The sequence below is a fragment of the Arachis ipaensis genome, chromosome B6, assembly GCF_059453495.1.
Source record: "Arachis ipaensis isolate K30076 ecotype BB chromosome B6, ASM5945349v1, whole genome shotgun sequence".
Taxonomy (NCBI): domain Eukaryota; kingdom Viridiplantae; phylum Streptophyta; class Magnoliopsida; order Fabales; family Fabaceae; genus Arachis; species Arachis ipaensis.
Window position 1 is genome coordinate 6,488,848 of NC_142441.1, and position 17,840 is coordinate 6,506,687.

At 37.8% G+C, this 17,840-nt stretch overlaps 1 protein-coding gene across 1 annotated transcript; it reads right to left on the bottom strand.

Moving 5' to 3' along the window:
- Nucleotides 1-13,038: 13,038 nt before the first annotated feature.
- LOC148554479 (uncharacterized) lies at nt 13,039-15,503 on the bottom strand. The gene is made up of 7 exons (XM_088490337.1): nt 15,350-15,503; nt 14,817-14,949; nt 14,370-14,552; nt 13,978-14,289; nt 13,782-13,887; nt 13,446-13,713; nt 13,039-13,406 (listed from the first exon to the last, which is right to left on the bottom strand). The coding sequence occupies exons 1-7, from the start codon at nt 15,501-15,503 to the stop codon at nt 13,039-13,041; spliced, it is 1,524 nt and encodes a 507-aa protein (XP_088346463.1).
- Between the last annotated feature and the right edge of the window lie 2,337 nt (nt 15,504-17,840).

Consider the following 17,840-nt stretch of genomic DNA (forward strand, 5'->3'; position numbering starts at 1 on the left):
GAAACCAACGGGTAATCGGGTCCAACCCGAACCAAACCAATGGCTTTTGTTAGTGATTGGTCGGGTATCGGTTTTGGGGTGCGGAACCCGAACCAACCCGTGAACCCGATCATATATTAATTAAATAAAAAAATAAAAAATATATATGGCTTTTTCATTAGACAATGATTATTCATTATTAATATGTTTGGATTTTAATAAGTTTAGTTTTTAATGTATTTGGTGTTTAACATGTTTGGATTCTTTCTATTGATGTTACAAGTTTATTGTATTTGTTAAATTTTTAAGATAAAAATTTGATTTTTTTTTATGAATTACAAAGTCATCGGGTTCCCAATTACCCGAACCGAACCAATCCGTTCTTAATCGGTTTGGTTTGGTTCGGATACATATACAAAAAAATGTAAATCCGAACCAAACCGAATCAATTACATTTTGATCGGTTCGATTCTAATTTTACCATAAATCCAAACCAAACCGACCCGTGCTCACCCCTACTCCCTGCCCTCCACACCATCAAACTCAGTGCGGACATTATTACCTCCACCACCAGCAGTTGATTTCCGAGCTGCTCCCAGATCCGTCTCGTCAGCGCCATTCACCGTGGCATCAACTCCTTCACGAACTCCATGACCAGCTACACCCTTCTCTTCACCGTCGTCCGTAGCAGCCAACAAAGAAGTTCTTTTAAAACACACAATGACATACTTTCTGTTGCACTAAGTAGTAATTTGAACTTAAATACTACTTATAACTTGGCTAAATCATGTCCAATTGCTTGAATATGCATGAGATATTCTGTATTTAACTCTTACCTTGTAACCCCTAAATGTTTTCTAAGAATAATTTCTACGCTTAATATTTTATATGATGATGACAAACAATTTTGGTAAACTATTTTAATATGTTGCTAGTGTTTCAACCTTGGATTCAAGAAGCCCACCAACAATCTCACTTATATAGACTAATTGACAGAATTACTCAATTTAATGGTAATTTTCTACTTATCTTATTCAACTTTAAAATGCCGTCTGTTTAAATAAATAAAACAAAACAAGATCTAAAATGTCCAACAAACATTACTCCAAATATTCCATAGAAATAATTCCTAGTCTAGAAGACTTATTTATTACCCTTGCTAAGGAGGGAAAAAAAAGAAAAAGAAAAATCAGCCTAGATGAAAAAATTATTTAAATCTTGTCAGAATATATTAGGATCAAATTAGCATTTATTAAAATTATTTAGCATATTTGAATATTTATTATAGAATATTACGTCTTTATTATTTCGATTCTCTTAATATCTATAAATATCCTTCTATATTGTATTATTTCACACAATTTGAATAGACACAAATCCTTTTTCTATTATTCTCTCTTATCCTTGCTAACATATCTAATTTGATATTTATGCTGCAAATAGATGATGGAGCCTAGACTACACTATGCACCTCCAGTAGAAGCACAGTATCCTGTCCATGGCCATCAGTAGAGATTTTGAAATGAATTTCAGGTAGCAATATGCAATAATATGCTTCTTAATTTTCCTTTTTCCACTTCAATTTCAAGTTCAATTCTATTTAAACAAGTAAATTTGTACTTATTGGATGCAAAATTTTAATTGATCATCATAAAATTAGTTCATGATTTTGCTGCATGCAATGCTCCTTATGAAGATAAGTTGATAACTAGTATATAGTCTTGGCTTGTATACTTGAACCCTGCCTGATTCGTGATGATAATTTCCATTTTCTATTTTTGTTTTTATTTAAAGGTATTCAGATTATATTATTGCTTTGAGAAGGCAACTTGCCCTCTTAATAATAATTTGTATAATCACTCACACTATAATAATAAGCATCATAATATGCACTTTATTTCAATTATATTAATCTAAATTATAAGAATTTCAGAATATTATATAATCAATTATATATAAAATTTTAATTTGCACTTGAACTCACTATACTTAAAATTAAACCTATTAAATTAAAATTATGATTTATATGATGACAAAAAAATTTGGTGAACAAGTATTTTAACATTGGTGCTAGAGTTTCAATCTTGGATTCAAGAAGCCCTTCACAATCTCACCCTTCACAATCTCACTTGTATAGCCTAGTTAATTTACAAGTATACATAACTTTGATTTCTCACGGTATCTTCTAATATGGTAGATTAAAGACTAATTTGTCACAGTATTGAATTTTATTTAAGAGTTTGCTGTTAGCCAATAAATTAATACATGCACAAGGCAGAATTTGTACCCCAACACTTACTGCATGCACAAATGTACATAACTAATTTGGATTTAATTCTATTGAGAATTCAAATTCCACCCCATATATGCAGCAATCCATTGATCAATCCGTCAAAAATCAAATTTTTTATATCTAGTTTTCTCCATCTTTTTTAATTGGATTTGCTTTTCCAAAAAAGTTATAAATTTAATATCAAATCCAAAATTAAAAAGAAAAAACCTAATTTAATAGCTGCAGCAGTATTAACTATTAAGTATTAACAACTAAGTAACCATCTAAGGAAACAAGAAAAAAAAAAAAGTAAAAACACATAACAGGAGCAAGAAGAATCAGGACTCGGCTAAACAATCGCAACAACACTTGAGAGTTAAGATAACAACAATTGTAAATATCACGTTTTCTAGATCTCGATGGCAATGTGGACAGAAGCAGACGCAGGTGGTAAAAGCGTGTCACTGTACAATATATATACTTATGTTTTCACGTCATTGCCGTACATTATTGCTCTATAATCTAGATAGTTTTCACGTCGTTGCCGTACCTTGCTTTATAATCTTGATAGTGACACGCAAATTCAACAATTAATAAGTTAATTTAATAGTTGAAAACTGGAAAGTGGGAACATGTCTTATTAGTTATTACTTTAGATTGAATTGAAGTAGCTATCAAATTAATTTCTCAAATAATTGCAATCTTGCTAGAAAGAAATAATAGTGTCTTCAATAATCATGGCTCAGGAGTTGTAGAAATAATCAATAAGTCTTTTATGTTTTTTGACGAGTGGTTTGGTAGTGTCCTCTTTGGTTATTGATGACAAAGACGAAGACGACGAGAGATGATATCACTTGGGATTGTTAGTCATGTTTTATATTTGATTTTTACTTATGTCCTAAACTTTAATTGCTCCACTGTACTGTGTTGAGCACGTTTTAATTTAAAAAAAAATTTCTCAAATAATTGCATACGTGCTGAAAACAATGCATTGTTCTCAAAAATATATTATGAAATAAAGCATGTCATATTTTGTTTGGTTGCACACGATATTTTTCAATAAGAATAAATCTGTCACGTATCAAAATTTTATTTAAAAATTTATCGTTAATTAATAAATTATTGTATGGATTAAGATGTCACATCTAAGCAGGCGAAAGCTGGCAAGCAAATTAAATACATAAGACATATATTAATTAAAACAAATGAGAGAGTAGATAGTAATTAACGAAAGGGCATCGCATATATAGAAATCATCATAACTTCATCTATGCATGTTAGTAATCATAATTAGGCACGCATACAAGCGTGGGATTATTTTGTCATCATACTTAGATTATTTTAGTAATTTTATACCAATAATAAAAATATTTTTTATTGAAAAAAAATGAACATTGATTGTACCTAACAATTATATCTTGTAGAATATTTTAAATGCAAATGTAACTATTAATTTTTAGAATAAAATACATTTGATAAATCAAACCCAATACAATATTACATGAAAGTTCCAATTCCAATAAAGGTACGTATATGTCTCTGACTACAATTTTATATAAACCAAATTCACTGCATTTGAATTATGTATTAAAGTATTAAATCGATTCCATTTTATTCGAATTATGCATCATGGTATTACATCGAATCAATCTTATTCAAATTATTAGGAAACAATGCTAAATCGAAAGTATTCAATTCGATTTACACATTCATAGTAAATCGAATGTATCAAATTCGAATTATACTCGATGGATGTCTAGTACTAAATCGAATCTATCAAATTCAATTTACTAGGATACTAACATATATAAATAGGAGTTGAACGTGAATTTCTCATCATAGTGGGACTCATAATGGTTATTGATGATAACTTTCTGGTTCTGGTGCACTACAGAGGGTCGATTAAAAAAAATGTGATCTGGAATAAAAATTATTGATAAAGATCCGCTGAGTGTTTTTTTCAAATCTTCTATGAGTTTTAGCGAGTTTCAGAATACTAAAATCGAAAAACTGGGGCTGCATGGCGTGAAATGGGTGGAGAAGTTATTCTATAAAATTTTGATTTCCGTGTTGCGTGATGATGTGAAGTATGATTCATTTGTCATAAACAGTGACGAAGATTTGCAAGTTCTGTTTTATTGCCGTAGCCAGTTTTCCGAGGTGAGGACCCTTGAGCTATTGGCCAAGTTTGTAGATGTAGTCTGTAGTTCAAGAGGTTCGAACCAGAATCCTCAATCTTCAGCAATGTCAGCTGCCTCCAATTCGAGACCTCTTGGTGTATCAATGTATCATCGTCTATGCCTGTGATTGTAGCTGAGGCAGTTTTGGTTGCATCTCCTTCCTTCGCAATTGATATAAACTGCAATCGTGACGGAGAAGTAGGTGGCAATCGACCCTTCAGTGAGCTTGCTATTGCCATGGCCGGTACTCCTATTATGGTCCCGATTTTCGGGGAGGATAGAGCATTGGATGGTGTCGAGAATATACTGCGGGATGATGATGATGACAATGATGTGGATCGCGCCACGATTGATGATGATAGTGATGATGACATCGCGAGGAGTATTCCAGCTGGGGGTGGCGGAGAATCTAGTTCAAGAACTTAGCAGTACCCCCTCACTTCTTAGCTGTCGACTTGGATGCCATGTCACAACAGGGGGTTACTGGGAGTACCTTTTGGATTTGGGGCCAAAGATCCACAAGATACAAGAGCTCTGGTTGAGTTCCAAGTTGGGCAATAGTTTCAAGATAAAGAGGAGGTCGTGTTAAGCATGAAGACTTATAGCATCCGCTGTGGAGTTGAGTACAAAGGGTTGGAATTCGATCATCGCAAGTACCATGGAAAGTGTAAGGATTTTGGCAACAGGGGCACATGGTTTCGGATCAGTCTTTGCCAGCGCAGGGGTATTTAAGAGGTAAAATGGTACAATGGACCACATACTTGTCCGGCTCCCTCGATATCTAGTGATCACAGGATTCTTGATTACCATGTTATATCGACTTTCATACTACCTATGATTAGAACTGATGCTACTGTGTCGATCAAGGTACTGCAGAATGCGACAGAGGCACATTTCGATTTTAGACCGACTTATAGGAGGATTTGGTTAGCTAAGTAGAAGGCTGTGGCATAGATTTACGGAGATTAGGAGGATTCATATAATGAGTTGCTGCGATGGGTACTGGGTGTGCAGATCACCATGGCAGGTAGTGTTGCAATGTTGAGGACGAGTCTTGTGCGAGTTAGTAGGCAAGTTGATGAGTCATCAGCTTATTTCCATAAGTTTTTTTTGGACATTCCCATTATGTATTGAAGTCTTCCGGCATTGTAAGCAATTGGTTAGTGTTGACGGGACCCACTTATAAGCAAAATATGGGGGTACACTGCTCATTGCAATTGCTTAGGGCAACAACTCTAATATCTTTCATGTTGCATTCGCACTTGTGGATGGTGAGAATGCAGAATTGTTGTAAGACCCCGAATTTTCAGAAACTAAATATTGTTATTTAATGATTTATTTTATTTATTCAAGAATATAATTTTCAGAAATTTATATATTAATTGAGATTTTCTTATTATTGATTTTAAACTTTAGTGATCGAAAAATAATGAGAGTTTTATCCGCTTTAGTTTGAATAATTAGATTTTGAATTTTATTTTATGATTTAAAGGAAATTAATTTAATTATCTCTAGTTATTGAGTTAGAGTATCTATTTGAAAATAAATTTGTAAATTAATAATTAAATAGTATTTTTATAGATATTATTGTTAGATTAAAATTTAGTTTTTAATTACTCTATTACCCTAATTTTTATTAAAATTACTAAACTACCCAAAATCTTCAAACCCACACTCTCCTAACCCTAATTTTATTATTACACTTTTCCCCTTTTCTCCTTGTCTCAGCGCCGCCATACCCTTTTCCAAAAACAACATAACACTCAGCTTCAGTAAACCAGAGAAAGAAAAGAAAGAAAGAAAGGGAGAAGAGAGAACGGGGAGAGCAGAGGGGAGGAAGGAAGGAGAGGAAGGCGGCACGGTGGGTGTCACTGCCCCCGCCGCCGCTGTTGGCAAGGGAGTAGGAGACCCGAGAGGAAGAGGGCACCGGGGAAGAGAGGGAGCTGTGATCCACAGAGGAAGGAGGAGGGAGACTGCCGCTACAGCTGCGCCACCGCCATCGCGTCCTGCTGCCTGCGCCGCCACCGTCCAGCTCGAGCCACCACCGCGCCATTCGTCACCATCGCGAGGAAGCTCAGAACCGAGGGAGAGAGCCGCGCGAGGAGAAGGAGGCGTCGCCATCCGTGGAGCCCGCATCGTTACCGTCGCCGTTCTTCGCCACTGCCGAGCTGCCGTCGACACAGATCTGACCAAAGGAGAAGAGGGAAACGCGACCAAAATGGGATGGAAGGGAAGGAAGCCACCTTCACCGCCGTCGAGCCATCTCCGCCGCTGTTGCCGTCGGAAACTGCCACTGAAGCTTCTGTTTTCTTGTGAGTTTTTTCGCTACGGGCTGAAGCCGCTGCCGTTGAAGCTTGCTGGAGCTGTGGCTGCACTGTACTTTAGTTCCTTGCTGGTACAGTAAGTCGTTCTTGCTTTGAAACACTTTTAGTCGATGTTCTGTTATGTGGCTGAGGTTTTGCGATGCTATTTGCTATTTGATTGAGTTTCAGTTATTTCTTGTTGCGATTAGAGTAGCTATGGTTGCTGAAAAAGTGATTTGGAGCTTCGGTTGTGGCTACCGCTGTGATGAGTCGAGGGAAAAAGGGATTCAACGCGTTTAATTATGCGGATTGCGAATAATTGAGGTAGGATTTTCTTAAAATTTATTTTATCTTATAGAGTTGTTATAAATAGATTTTAATGTGAGAAACATACGTTTGTGATTATGATTGTCTTATGAATGTGGTTGCTTGCTGGACTGAATGGCTGATTGCTTGATTGTTTGAGGGGTGTGTGATTGTTGAAAAGAAATTAGTTTGAAAAGTTATTTAGTTGATTATTATGAAAAGTGATTTTTCTTGGTTTTGAAGTTAATTTGAGAATGTAAATGAATCGGCTTTGGAAATGATTTGAGATATGAAAATTAATTAATTTTGGAAGCGGTTTAATTTTGAATTAGTTTGATTTTATAAATAATTTAATATTTGAGCTGGTTTAATTTTGAAAAAGATTTATTGTTGGAAATGGTTGGATTTGAAAATAATTTGATATTATAACTGGTTGAATTTTGGAAAATGATTGAGATTTGAAAATGGTTGAGAAAGGGTTTGAGGAATGTTTGGATGGGGCCCGAAAAGGGTGGCAGAGTCCAAGTTTTAGAGGAGATGCTGCCAAAATTTTATAAAATTAGAAGTTTTATTTGAAGTAATTATTTAAAAAGATTTGGTTTTAAACATTATATGTTTTAAGATTGATTTATTTAGAAAAGAAAGAATTATGTTTTGGATTGGGATTGTTGATGAACGGAATGGAAAGAAGGATGATGAGGATTGACTTTGAAATATGATTTTTGAATGAATTTGGAAATGAGATATGGATTGACGAATGACGATGATATTGAGAATGGATTAGATATTGATGAATGTTGAATGAATTATTCATATGGCTTATGAATTTGAATTATCTGAGACACGAGTTTCCCTGGGTAGACGCAGTGGCTTGCCACCACTTACTCCGGGTTGAGACTCGATACTCTGTTGACCCTACGACGTAAGGGTGACCGGGCACTTATAAATTCCCAGGAATGGTACCCCCATTGAGTGATTTGATATATATATATATATATGAGAAAAAGCTATGCATAGACTCATGGGGATGCGCGTCGGGGGACAGTCCAAGGGTTTAGCAAACCGGACTTATCGGGTTGGCTGTATAACCGACATTTGAGCTCATTAGCCATAGGACAGGCATGCATCATACGCATTTGTATGCTTTGCTTGGGTTTGAATTTGTTTTGGTTTGCCTAATTATTAAACTGTTATTAACTGCTACCTGAACTATTTGCTGTAACTGCTACCTAAACCTGTGTTTTTCTTGTTTGTTTTGCCTGTGTTTGTCCTGATGTGCTACTTTTGAGAATGAGTTTTGGTGCTGAATTGATGATTGTGCTGATTGATTTGCGTGGTTGGTTTCTGAATAAGATTTTCTTATAAGAAAAGAAAGGTTTTGGATTTCTGGATATTTAAGTATTGATTTTTGAAAAGGATTTTTGGATTACTAGTTGTTGGTTTTTAAAATATTCAAAGGACAAACAATAATCACTGAGCTTAAAAATAGATATCTCTTTAAATATCTTATTATGACAACTCTGAAACTCTGTGGTGAGACCGTGTGGTTAGGTTCTCTCCCCCCTACAGCTTTATCTTTTCAGGAGACGGATGAAAAAGCTCACGAAGGGTTGTATTGCGTTTCACTTAGTTGATAATGCTGTTTAGTTTTTATTTATTTACCCCTCGCCGTCAATATTATATTATGTAAGAGGGATATGAGTTATATGATTTGTATGTATATAATATGTATAAGTTACTTGAGTAAGAAGTTTTGTACATGTATATGCTTGTTTTGTTTTATTTAAAAAGTTTTCTTTTTCCGCTTTTCAAAAAGAACAGTGATACGATTTCGAGTCAAAGGCTCCTATTTTATTATTAAGTATATGAAGGTGTCGTAATACTTCTTGCTATCAGAGTAGCGCAGCCGGAAGCGTGACATTCTGATAGTGAGGGTATTACAATTGTGATCATTCTATCTATCTCACCTTCGGCAGCACATAACGCCTCAGCCTAGTATTCTAGTCATATCTGATAGGCAAAATGGGATTAAGGCTGCACTGGAGGCTTCTAATGGCGATTGGCTTCCACCTAGTACATACTGGGCATTTTGTATCTGACACGTGGCGGCCAATTTCACCCTGAGTTTTAAGGGTAAGGATACACGGAGGTTTCTAGTGAATGCTGCCTACGCCAAGACTGAGGTTGAGTTTGACTACTAGTTTGACATTTTTCAGTCCAAAAACCTACAATGTGTGACTGGGCTAACAGAATTGAGTATGCTCAATGGACTCAGCATCGGGATGAAGGTCGGAGATTGAGGCATATGACTACCAACATCTCCGAGTGTGTAAACTCGATACTAAAGGGTGTAAGGAACCTTCCAATTTGTTTGTTGGTGACGTTCACCTATGGGAGATTGGCCGAGCTATTTGTCCGCAAGGGACGAGAGGCAGAGACACAGTTAAGAATCGGGTAGCAGTTTAGTCAGCATCTGATGAAGGCTATAGATGCTAATCTAAAGGCCTCAAGGTGTTTTACAATGACCTTGTACAACAGGAATAATTTTGAGTTCACTTTAGCTGAGACCAATCAGACTGGTAGCTTCTCACTTTGCTCGTACAGAGTGTCCTTTAGGGACCAGACCTGTGATTGCGGATATTTTCAAGCACTTCATTATCCTTGTCACCATGCCTTAGCATGCTGTGTAGACTCACGTCTGAGTTGGGCCACCTATGTCCATGAGTTGTAGCAGACGAGGTCGGTGTTCAATGTCTATCGGATTGGATTCACACCTCCGATCCTGAGGGATTTTGGCCACCGTATAATGGTCCGACAGTCATACTGGATCCAACCAAGAGACGTGCGTCTGAATGGCATGCCAGTACTACTAGGATCCTGACTACCATGGATGAGGCTGACCCGAACAGACTGAAGAGATGCGGGCTGTGCAAACATTGGTTCGGCACCCGCCAATAATGTGTAGCATTGTGTTTGTGTAGTGTAAATGTGTAATGTTGATTCAAAATTTTTCTTCGTTGGTTTACTTTAATGATGGTGTCCGTTTTAAGAGGAGTTGCTGTTTGCATTCTCGCTTGACAGTTAACTTATTTTCATCATTCGATTTTCGAGTATGTTACGTGTTATTGACTCATGTTATAAGATGGCGGTATAATACATTATGAAATAGTGATATAACATACATGTTATAATAAATAATATGACATACATGTGCAACTAAATATAGTAAAATACATACGCGACAAGTACGTTGTCTCTCAATAAGATATAACTAGCATATTGATAACTTTGCACGCATAAGAAACATAAAAAATAGAGAATGAAAAGATAACAAAACATCCAACATACATGTCATAATAACAACATAAAATAAATAAAAGAAAACATGAACATAGGAGCGATACTAAATGATATAACACAACATGTGATAATAACAAAATGAAGGACACAACATGAACTCAACAATGCCATAAACCCTAGTCAAAAGAGATGTGATCCTGTGAAGCAGAAGCGGGGGTGCCTGATCTGCCGTGCTCTCTGGGCTAGAGGGACCCAATCCTCGTGTCCGTCCCCATCATCTGCCATATCATTTGGTATGTAATCCTATGATGTCGATGGACCGGGGTGTGCCGGAATATGTGTAACAAATGCTGAAGGGGGTGTCCCGCCCAACGCATATGTGTCATCCATGGGTCCAGTAGGAGGCTCATTCAGATCGACATCTAGGTGTGGCTGCAATCCACCTACCTAAGATCTGCGTCGTGCAAAGTCACCCTCCTGCATGATCACACTAATCTCCTCAAGGAAGCGTGAACTTCCAAACTCCGCGTTAAGGCCCTCACTGCCAAGCAAGCCCGATAGCACTCACCTGGGCTAATGTACGTCTGACTCTCGTGCATCGCCACATCACTGCTAGGAACCCCAACGAAATAATCACCAAACTCTCGTTTGACCACTCCGCCACCTCCGTCACTGCATAATCCACCACCTCCATAACTATCATATCCACCGCAACTATATACATCTCCCTGATGGCCAACACTACCACCACTATCACCTCCTCCACCATGACAACCACCCTTACCACCTCCATTACTATCACCAAAACCACCACCACCCTCACCACCATCACGTCCACCACCATGGCCTCCATAATCACCTCCATGACCACCCCTGTCATATCCTCCACCACCACCTCCGTCACCACCGTCATATCCTCTACCACGACCACCATCATCTCCACCATCACCATCGTTGTCTCCACCACTACGTGCCCTCATCCTCTCCGCCTTTTCCTCCACGTCGGGCTCTACCCCGACCACCATCCCTAACTCTTCTATGGTCGTGACCCCTCACTCCTCTATGACCACGACCCCTTCCCTCCAAAACATCAATGGCATCGTCAAGCCACCTCTACTCATGCTGACTCGAAGGGCATGCCATGCTGCCTCCTCATACTCGTGATACATCGTTGGGGCTGCATTACAATGACAAAATTCTCTAAAAACCAAAACACTTTAAAAAAATAATAATCACCTAAAACGGATCATTCTAATAAAAAAATACTTTAATGTAACAAATATTACAAACATGAACATAGATAACTAAAATATTTAAGAATTAAATTAAATTAAATCAAATTAGCCAAAATTAAATTAAATTATAATGGAACATCGTTAATCAAATATTTACGACAGAAACCTAAACCATAAGGTATATAACTAAACTTGTGGTGCCTCGTTAATCTAACATTTAATAATTTAATTTTTTACATAAATTAAATTATGCTAAATTCTTGCTAATCTTCTATAACCTAGTTAATCCAACACTTAAAACCTAAATTAAATTAAACTCCAACAAAATTTCTAACCTCGTAAAACTTCTAACATTAAAAACTTACAAATTCTAACCAACCCTGTTATCACTACTCATCACCTTTTTACTTAGTTATCCCTCATCCAATATGCACTTGTGATTCTAATATTCTAAACTAAAATTGTTCCATTAAACAATTTTAAAATACCATTTCAAATTTTTGAAATCTAACCAACTACTAAATCACTACTTCTAACCACTATTTATATTGAAAAAATTAATTTTCTAATTCCTAAGTAATTCCTATTCCAAACTAATTTTTTTAGGGAAAAATAATTTAATCATTAAAAATATTTTAAAAAATATTTTAAAAAAATATAATTTAATCAATAAAAAAATAATTTGTTAAAGCATATTTTGGTAAACAAAACTTTATCACAAAAAATAAAATTTTTGTTAAAGGGTATTTTTATAAAAATATTTTTTTTAAAATGAGTAAAGTTAATGGTAGTTAACACAAAAAATTTTAAATGAATTAAAGAGGAGGTTTTTTTAAAAGTTATAAAGGAGGAGAGTGTACATTTTATAAATAGAAAAGAGAGAAAGATCAGCAAAGAATATGACAAGGAAACACATACTAATTACTTGGGGATCAGCAAACAAACCCTCATTAGAGAAGTTGGCGCATGACCAATGGCTCGATAGAGGTGACTTTGTCCAGAAAAGGCATTCAGCCATGACTGTATACGCGACTCTTTGAACCACAACTGCCTTGCAAAGGATGTTGCGTGGTCTAACGAGGAGAATAGAGACGCCTCTATCATCTTCTCTGCGAACCAACAGCTTCTGGTAATGAGATAGAAGTCTCGGCTCTCCAATTTCCCTGATAGGCAACGGAGATAGAACGAATGTACAGGGACAATTAAAAAATGTGATTGTAGGAAATCTTATATGAGAGGCAACAGTTAGATAAAATCGATTTATATCAGAACCCAGTCAAATAATAGAGCTTTACATGAGGGGATAAGTTTTAAATAATAAGAAATAACTCAATCTAGATATCTTTTCTGATAATGAAATGACTAGAATACAATCAACTATCTCTCCTAGGTGAATCATGACAGTAGTATATATCCATGAAATTCCGTGAATATGAGCTACATCCATCATGGAGAAATGTATTTTAGGAATCGATGGCCTCATCACAATCCTCACCCACGTCATGAGTGGATTCCTCTAAAACCTCATCTCTTGTCAACCGCAAGCCTTCGACATCAAATTCAGGCAAGCTCGTCATACAGAACTGGGGGTGAAAGTCGACCTCACAATGTTCATAATCTTCGCCCATGTCAAACAAATCTCTTGGCATCACATGGACTACTACACTCCATCCATTGTCCACCTCATCCTCCACATAGAACACAAGACGCGCCTCAGATGCTAGGATGTACGACTCATCGTCTTCTCGATCACCGGTGTGAATCGGATTGGCAAAATTGACACAGGTATGACCCAACTCATCTTGTCGTATGCCTCTGCCCGACGTGGTGTCTGCCCAGAGACACTTGAACAAGACTACATTGAACTAACCACTGTAATTTAGCTCGATGATGTCTATTAATCTCCCGTAGTACGAGACATCACCGACGGCAACATTGACATCCCGTTTGCTTGCATAACTCCTAGTATACGAAGTGACATAAATCCCGCTATTTTGTGTTTTCATCCCTTCCTCCCTCGAGATGGTTCTAAATTTAAATCCATTGACGTTGTAAGCTTGATAGCGTCTTGCCTGAGCAAGAGGCCCACAGGCAAGCCATTGCAACTCGTTCGAATGACTGGTGCTTCCAAATGGAACCTAGCATTGAACCATTAGAGGCAAGAAAGCATCAAAGGGTAGTGGGATCCTGTGATATTAAGGATTACCTGATGCTTGAACCAGTTGGGGAATTCTCTCTGCACCACACTATCTATAAGGGACTGGGACCTTGTTTTGCTTCGCATTTTTCTCTTTGAGATGGCTCTATACTCACTATGCATGGTGAAAAAAATGTTCACTTTTATTATTATTAAAGCCATATTAGCTCGCTGGATAATTCTAGAACTTGGTCTCGATACTTACTCTAAGAATTTCTCTATAGTAATGCAATTGACCAGTACATAACGATGTGCTTGAAGGATTTCAGTGGCTGTCAAAGTAAAAAATGAAGCAGCCCCGACCGCCTTTCCAACTTCTGGGAACATGCTGGCAGCCTCATTGGGCAAGGCATCGCTCAGCCGATCGTCAACCCACGTCGGTCGGTTGATCCTAGTCTCGACGTTATCTAGATATCTTGAACAGAACGTGAGAATCTCTTTTGACAAGTAGCCCTCTGCAATAGATCCCTCCGGTTGTGCCCTATTACGCATGTACTGCTTGAGACGACATAGGTACCTTTGAGAACATAACACATAAAATTATAGGTGACAGCTATCCTAAAAAAATAGGTCGAGAAAGCTTAGGTAGATTTCTACCTCTCAATTGGGTACATCCACCGGTAATGCATTGGGCCACCGAGGCGTGCCTCCTCGACCAAATGCACCGTTAGATGAACCATGACTGTGAAGAAGGAAGGTGGAAATATCATCTCTATGTGGCATAGAGTATGGACCACACGATCCTGAAGGAGAGAAAGTTGACGAGGATCTATACATTTGCTGCATAGTAGTCAAAAAAAGGCTGATAACTGAGCCAAGATAGTGGACACTTGGGTGGGCAATATGTGCCTTGACGCAATTGGCAAGAGATGTTCCATTAGAATGTGGCAGTCATGACTCTTCAAGCCCAATAACTTGTGCTGTTTTAAATCAACACATCGAGAGATGTTGCTAGAGTACCCGTCTGGAAAGACCACATTCTTGATAGTCCTAAGAAATACCTCCTTCTATGGATTTGACATGGTAAAGACTGCATAGGGATACTTTCCACCTTCAAGTGGCCACATATCATGCCTGATTCCTATCAACTGGAGATCTTTTCGAGCCTTTAGGTGGTCTTTGGACTTACCACTCTCGTTCAACATGGTGAACACAATGTTGTCGCACACATTCTTCTCTATGTGCATCACATCAAGATTGTGGCATAATTCGTTGTTCTCCCAGTATGGGAGATCGAAGAATATACTCCTCTTTTTTCAAGGATACTCGTCTTGTACCCCGGTCTGCTGTCTGCGCCTTCTTTTACCGCCCACCGCTCCCACCTTGCCGTGTGAGATTGGCACACTCTCCAACTGTCTCAAGATATCCCTGCCAGTCAATTTGATAGGTGGGGATCTATCATCTACCTTTCCATCAAATCTAATTCGGTCCTGTCTATATCTGTGATCGTGATTCAAGAAGCAACGATGACCCATGAAACACCATTTCTGACTGAAGGTGAGCCGCCTAGTCTCGGCGTCCAGATTTCACGTGGGGCAAGCTCTTCCGCCGTACGTATTCCAGCCAGATAAAATTGCCCAATCCAGGAAAATCGCTAATGGTCCACATCAACGCAGCACATATCTTGAATGTTTTCTTCTCACTGGCATCGTACGTATCAACACCGTCCCACAACTGCTTCAACTCATCAATCAGTGGCTGTAAGTAGACATCTATGTCATTGGCAGGCATTTTAGGACCGAGAATAATCATGGAGAGAATAAAGTTGGTTTGTTTCATGCAAATCTATGGGGATAGGTTGTACGGAATAAGAATCATTGGCCATATTGAGTACTTTGAACTGAGGTTTCCATAAGGATTGAAGCCACCACTAGCCAGGGCTAAGCGAACACTGCGCGGGTCGCCAGAAAAGTCAGTATATCTCCTGTCAAATGCTGTCTAGGCCTCGCCATCCCTGGGATGCCTCAAGAAACTGTCAGAATTGGTTCCTCTCTAGTGCCACAACATGTCCACTGATGTCTTGCTGGACATGAATAATTGCTGCAACCGTGGGATCAGAGGAAAGTAGCGGATAATCTTCGCCGGCAGAGGTTTCCCATTCTTCTTGACAACGGCGTTGATCCTTACTAAGGAATTCTTCCGGGTCTTTTGCTTCCACCTGGATGCTCCACACTGTTTGCATCTAGACAGGTCTTGATCGGAGCCCTGATACAGCATGCAGTCATTTGGACATGCATCTATCCTCTTGTACTCAATACTGAGCTTCCTTATGATCCTCTTGGCATCGTGCAAGGTCTTCGGAATCTTTGCATGCTGGAAGGCATCCCCCAGTAGCTCTAGAATCAAACCGAAAGCCTTGTCGCTCACTCCACACATGCACTTGATATGGTAGAGCCTCACCAAGAAAGGCAGCTTAGAGAATTTTGAGCATCCCGGGTACAATTCCTGCTCGCCATCCTCAAGCAAGTCGTGAAAGGCACGAGCCTCGCGGCTAGGTTCGTCAGATAAGTACGGCAACCCCTCCGCAACATCTCCGACATACCCATTCATCGAGTCTTCATCGTCACTCTGCAGTCCCGGCATGTTGAATGCATCGTGGACCATGTCACGCATTTGATCTCCTGAATTTACAGTGGGTTCTAGTTCTTCCCTACTGTTGGATCTCTCGTCTACGATCCTCTCACCGTGATGTAACCAAAAGGTATAGTTAGGGGGAAAGGGTTTCATCAAAAGATGATCGTAGGCGTCCTCTCTAGTTTGGAAAAATCAGAACTCACACAAAGGGCATGGACAATGTATCATCCCATCGGATGATGCATTAGCAAATGCAAAGTCAAGAAATCTATTCAGGCCATCCATATATTCTACACTACCTCGTGGCTTTGTAATCCAGCTCTTATCAATGTCTAAATAGATGAAATATCACAAACAAATAAATGAATAGTAAAAAATTACATAGAACTTAAAAAAAAAAGAAAAAAGGGGTATGTGTCAAGAAAACCAGTAACAGGTTATCACAGTTATGAGATGGGAGAGTACCATACATAATAAGCTCTACAATATATTGTAAGCAAAACCATGTAGAAAGGTATTGGGGAGGTTGCTTACTCATTGTCAAAATTCTGTGCTTTCTAAAAAATTACTGGTAGAAAGAATTGCTGATCCCAAGTCCAAAAAATGAAAAGACAAAGAAAGAAAGACCTTAAAAAATGAGGAAAAAAAATAATAGGAGTAAAAGTTAGATTTATGTAATAATTAATAAGAAACTAAACAATCATAAAGAACAGAAACCTCAAATACAAATTTTCGCCCTTAATTGCGGGTTAACTCAACAAAATAAGAAGAGAATAGCCGGATATAATATCCTCTGTTATGTTTAATTTAAATTCTTTGAAAGATAAATTTGATTAAAAAGATCACTTGAAAGAAATAAAAAGTTCATTTTAGGGAAATATTAATAAAAAACTAATCTAACAAAAAAATTTTGGAGATAAATCTAAACATTTACTCCCAAGATTCTCTAGCAAAGTATAGAATGAATGTTGTTTTTTTTAGGGATGAGTATAGACTATTAAGGAACTAAAATTTTGAAAGTCTTTTAAGTTGAGTAAAATAACACTGTTAAAAGAGAGTGAGATCAAGAAAGATCAAGAAAGTATAGCTTAGTTGTGAGGTTCACAGTATAGATATGTATTTCCTATATACCCTCCATCCTTAGATATTATGAGAGACTAATCTGTTACCAAATTCAGCAGCTGACATATTGATGAATTACCTCAGCTTAATCATAGTTACAACTTACAACCATGCTGACTGTGGAAGATGATCAATAGGGTGCATATTCTTGATTTCATTTTTTCTTCTTGCATTAAAAATTGTTCAAATAAGATAACAGATTTACTGCAGTATCTAACTGCAGGGGAGGGTTTAGGTCTCTTGCTTATTGCATTAGGAGTTGACAATTGTTCAAACAAATATGGCTTATTCTCTCAACCACAATCTTCTGGTGTGATGGTGTTAGCTGCTATACTCCAGTGTGTCCCAGTAAGCCAATTTTGCCTTAGCCTT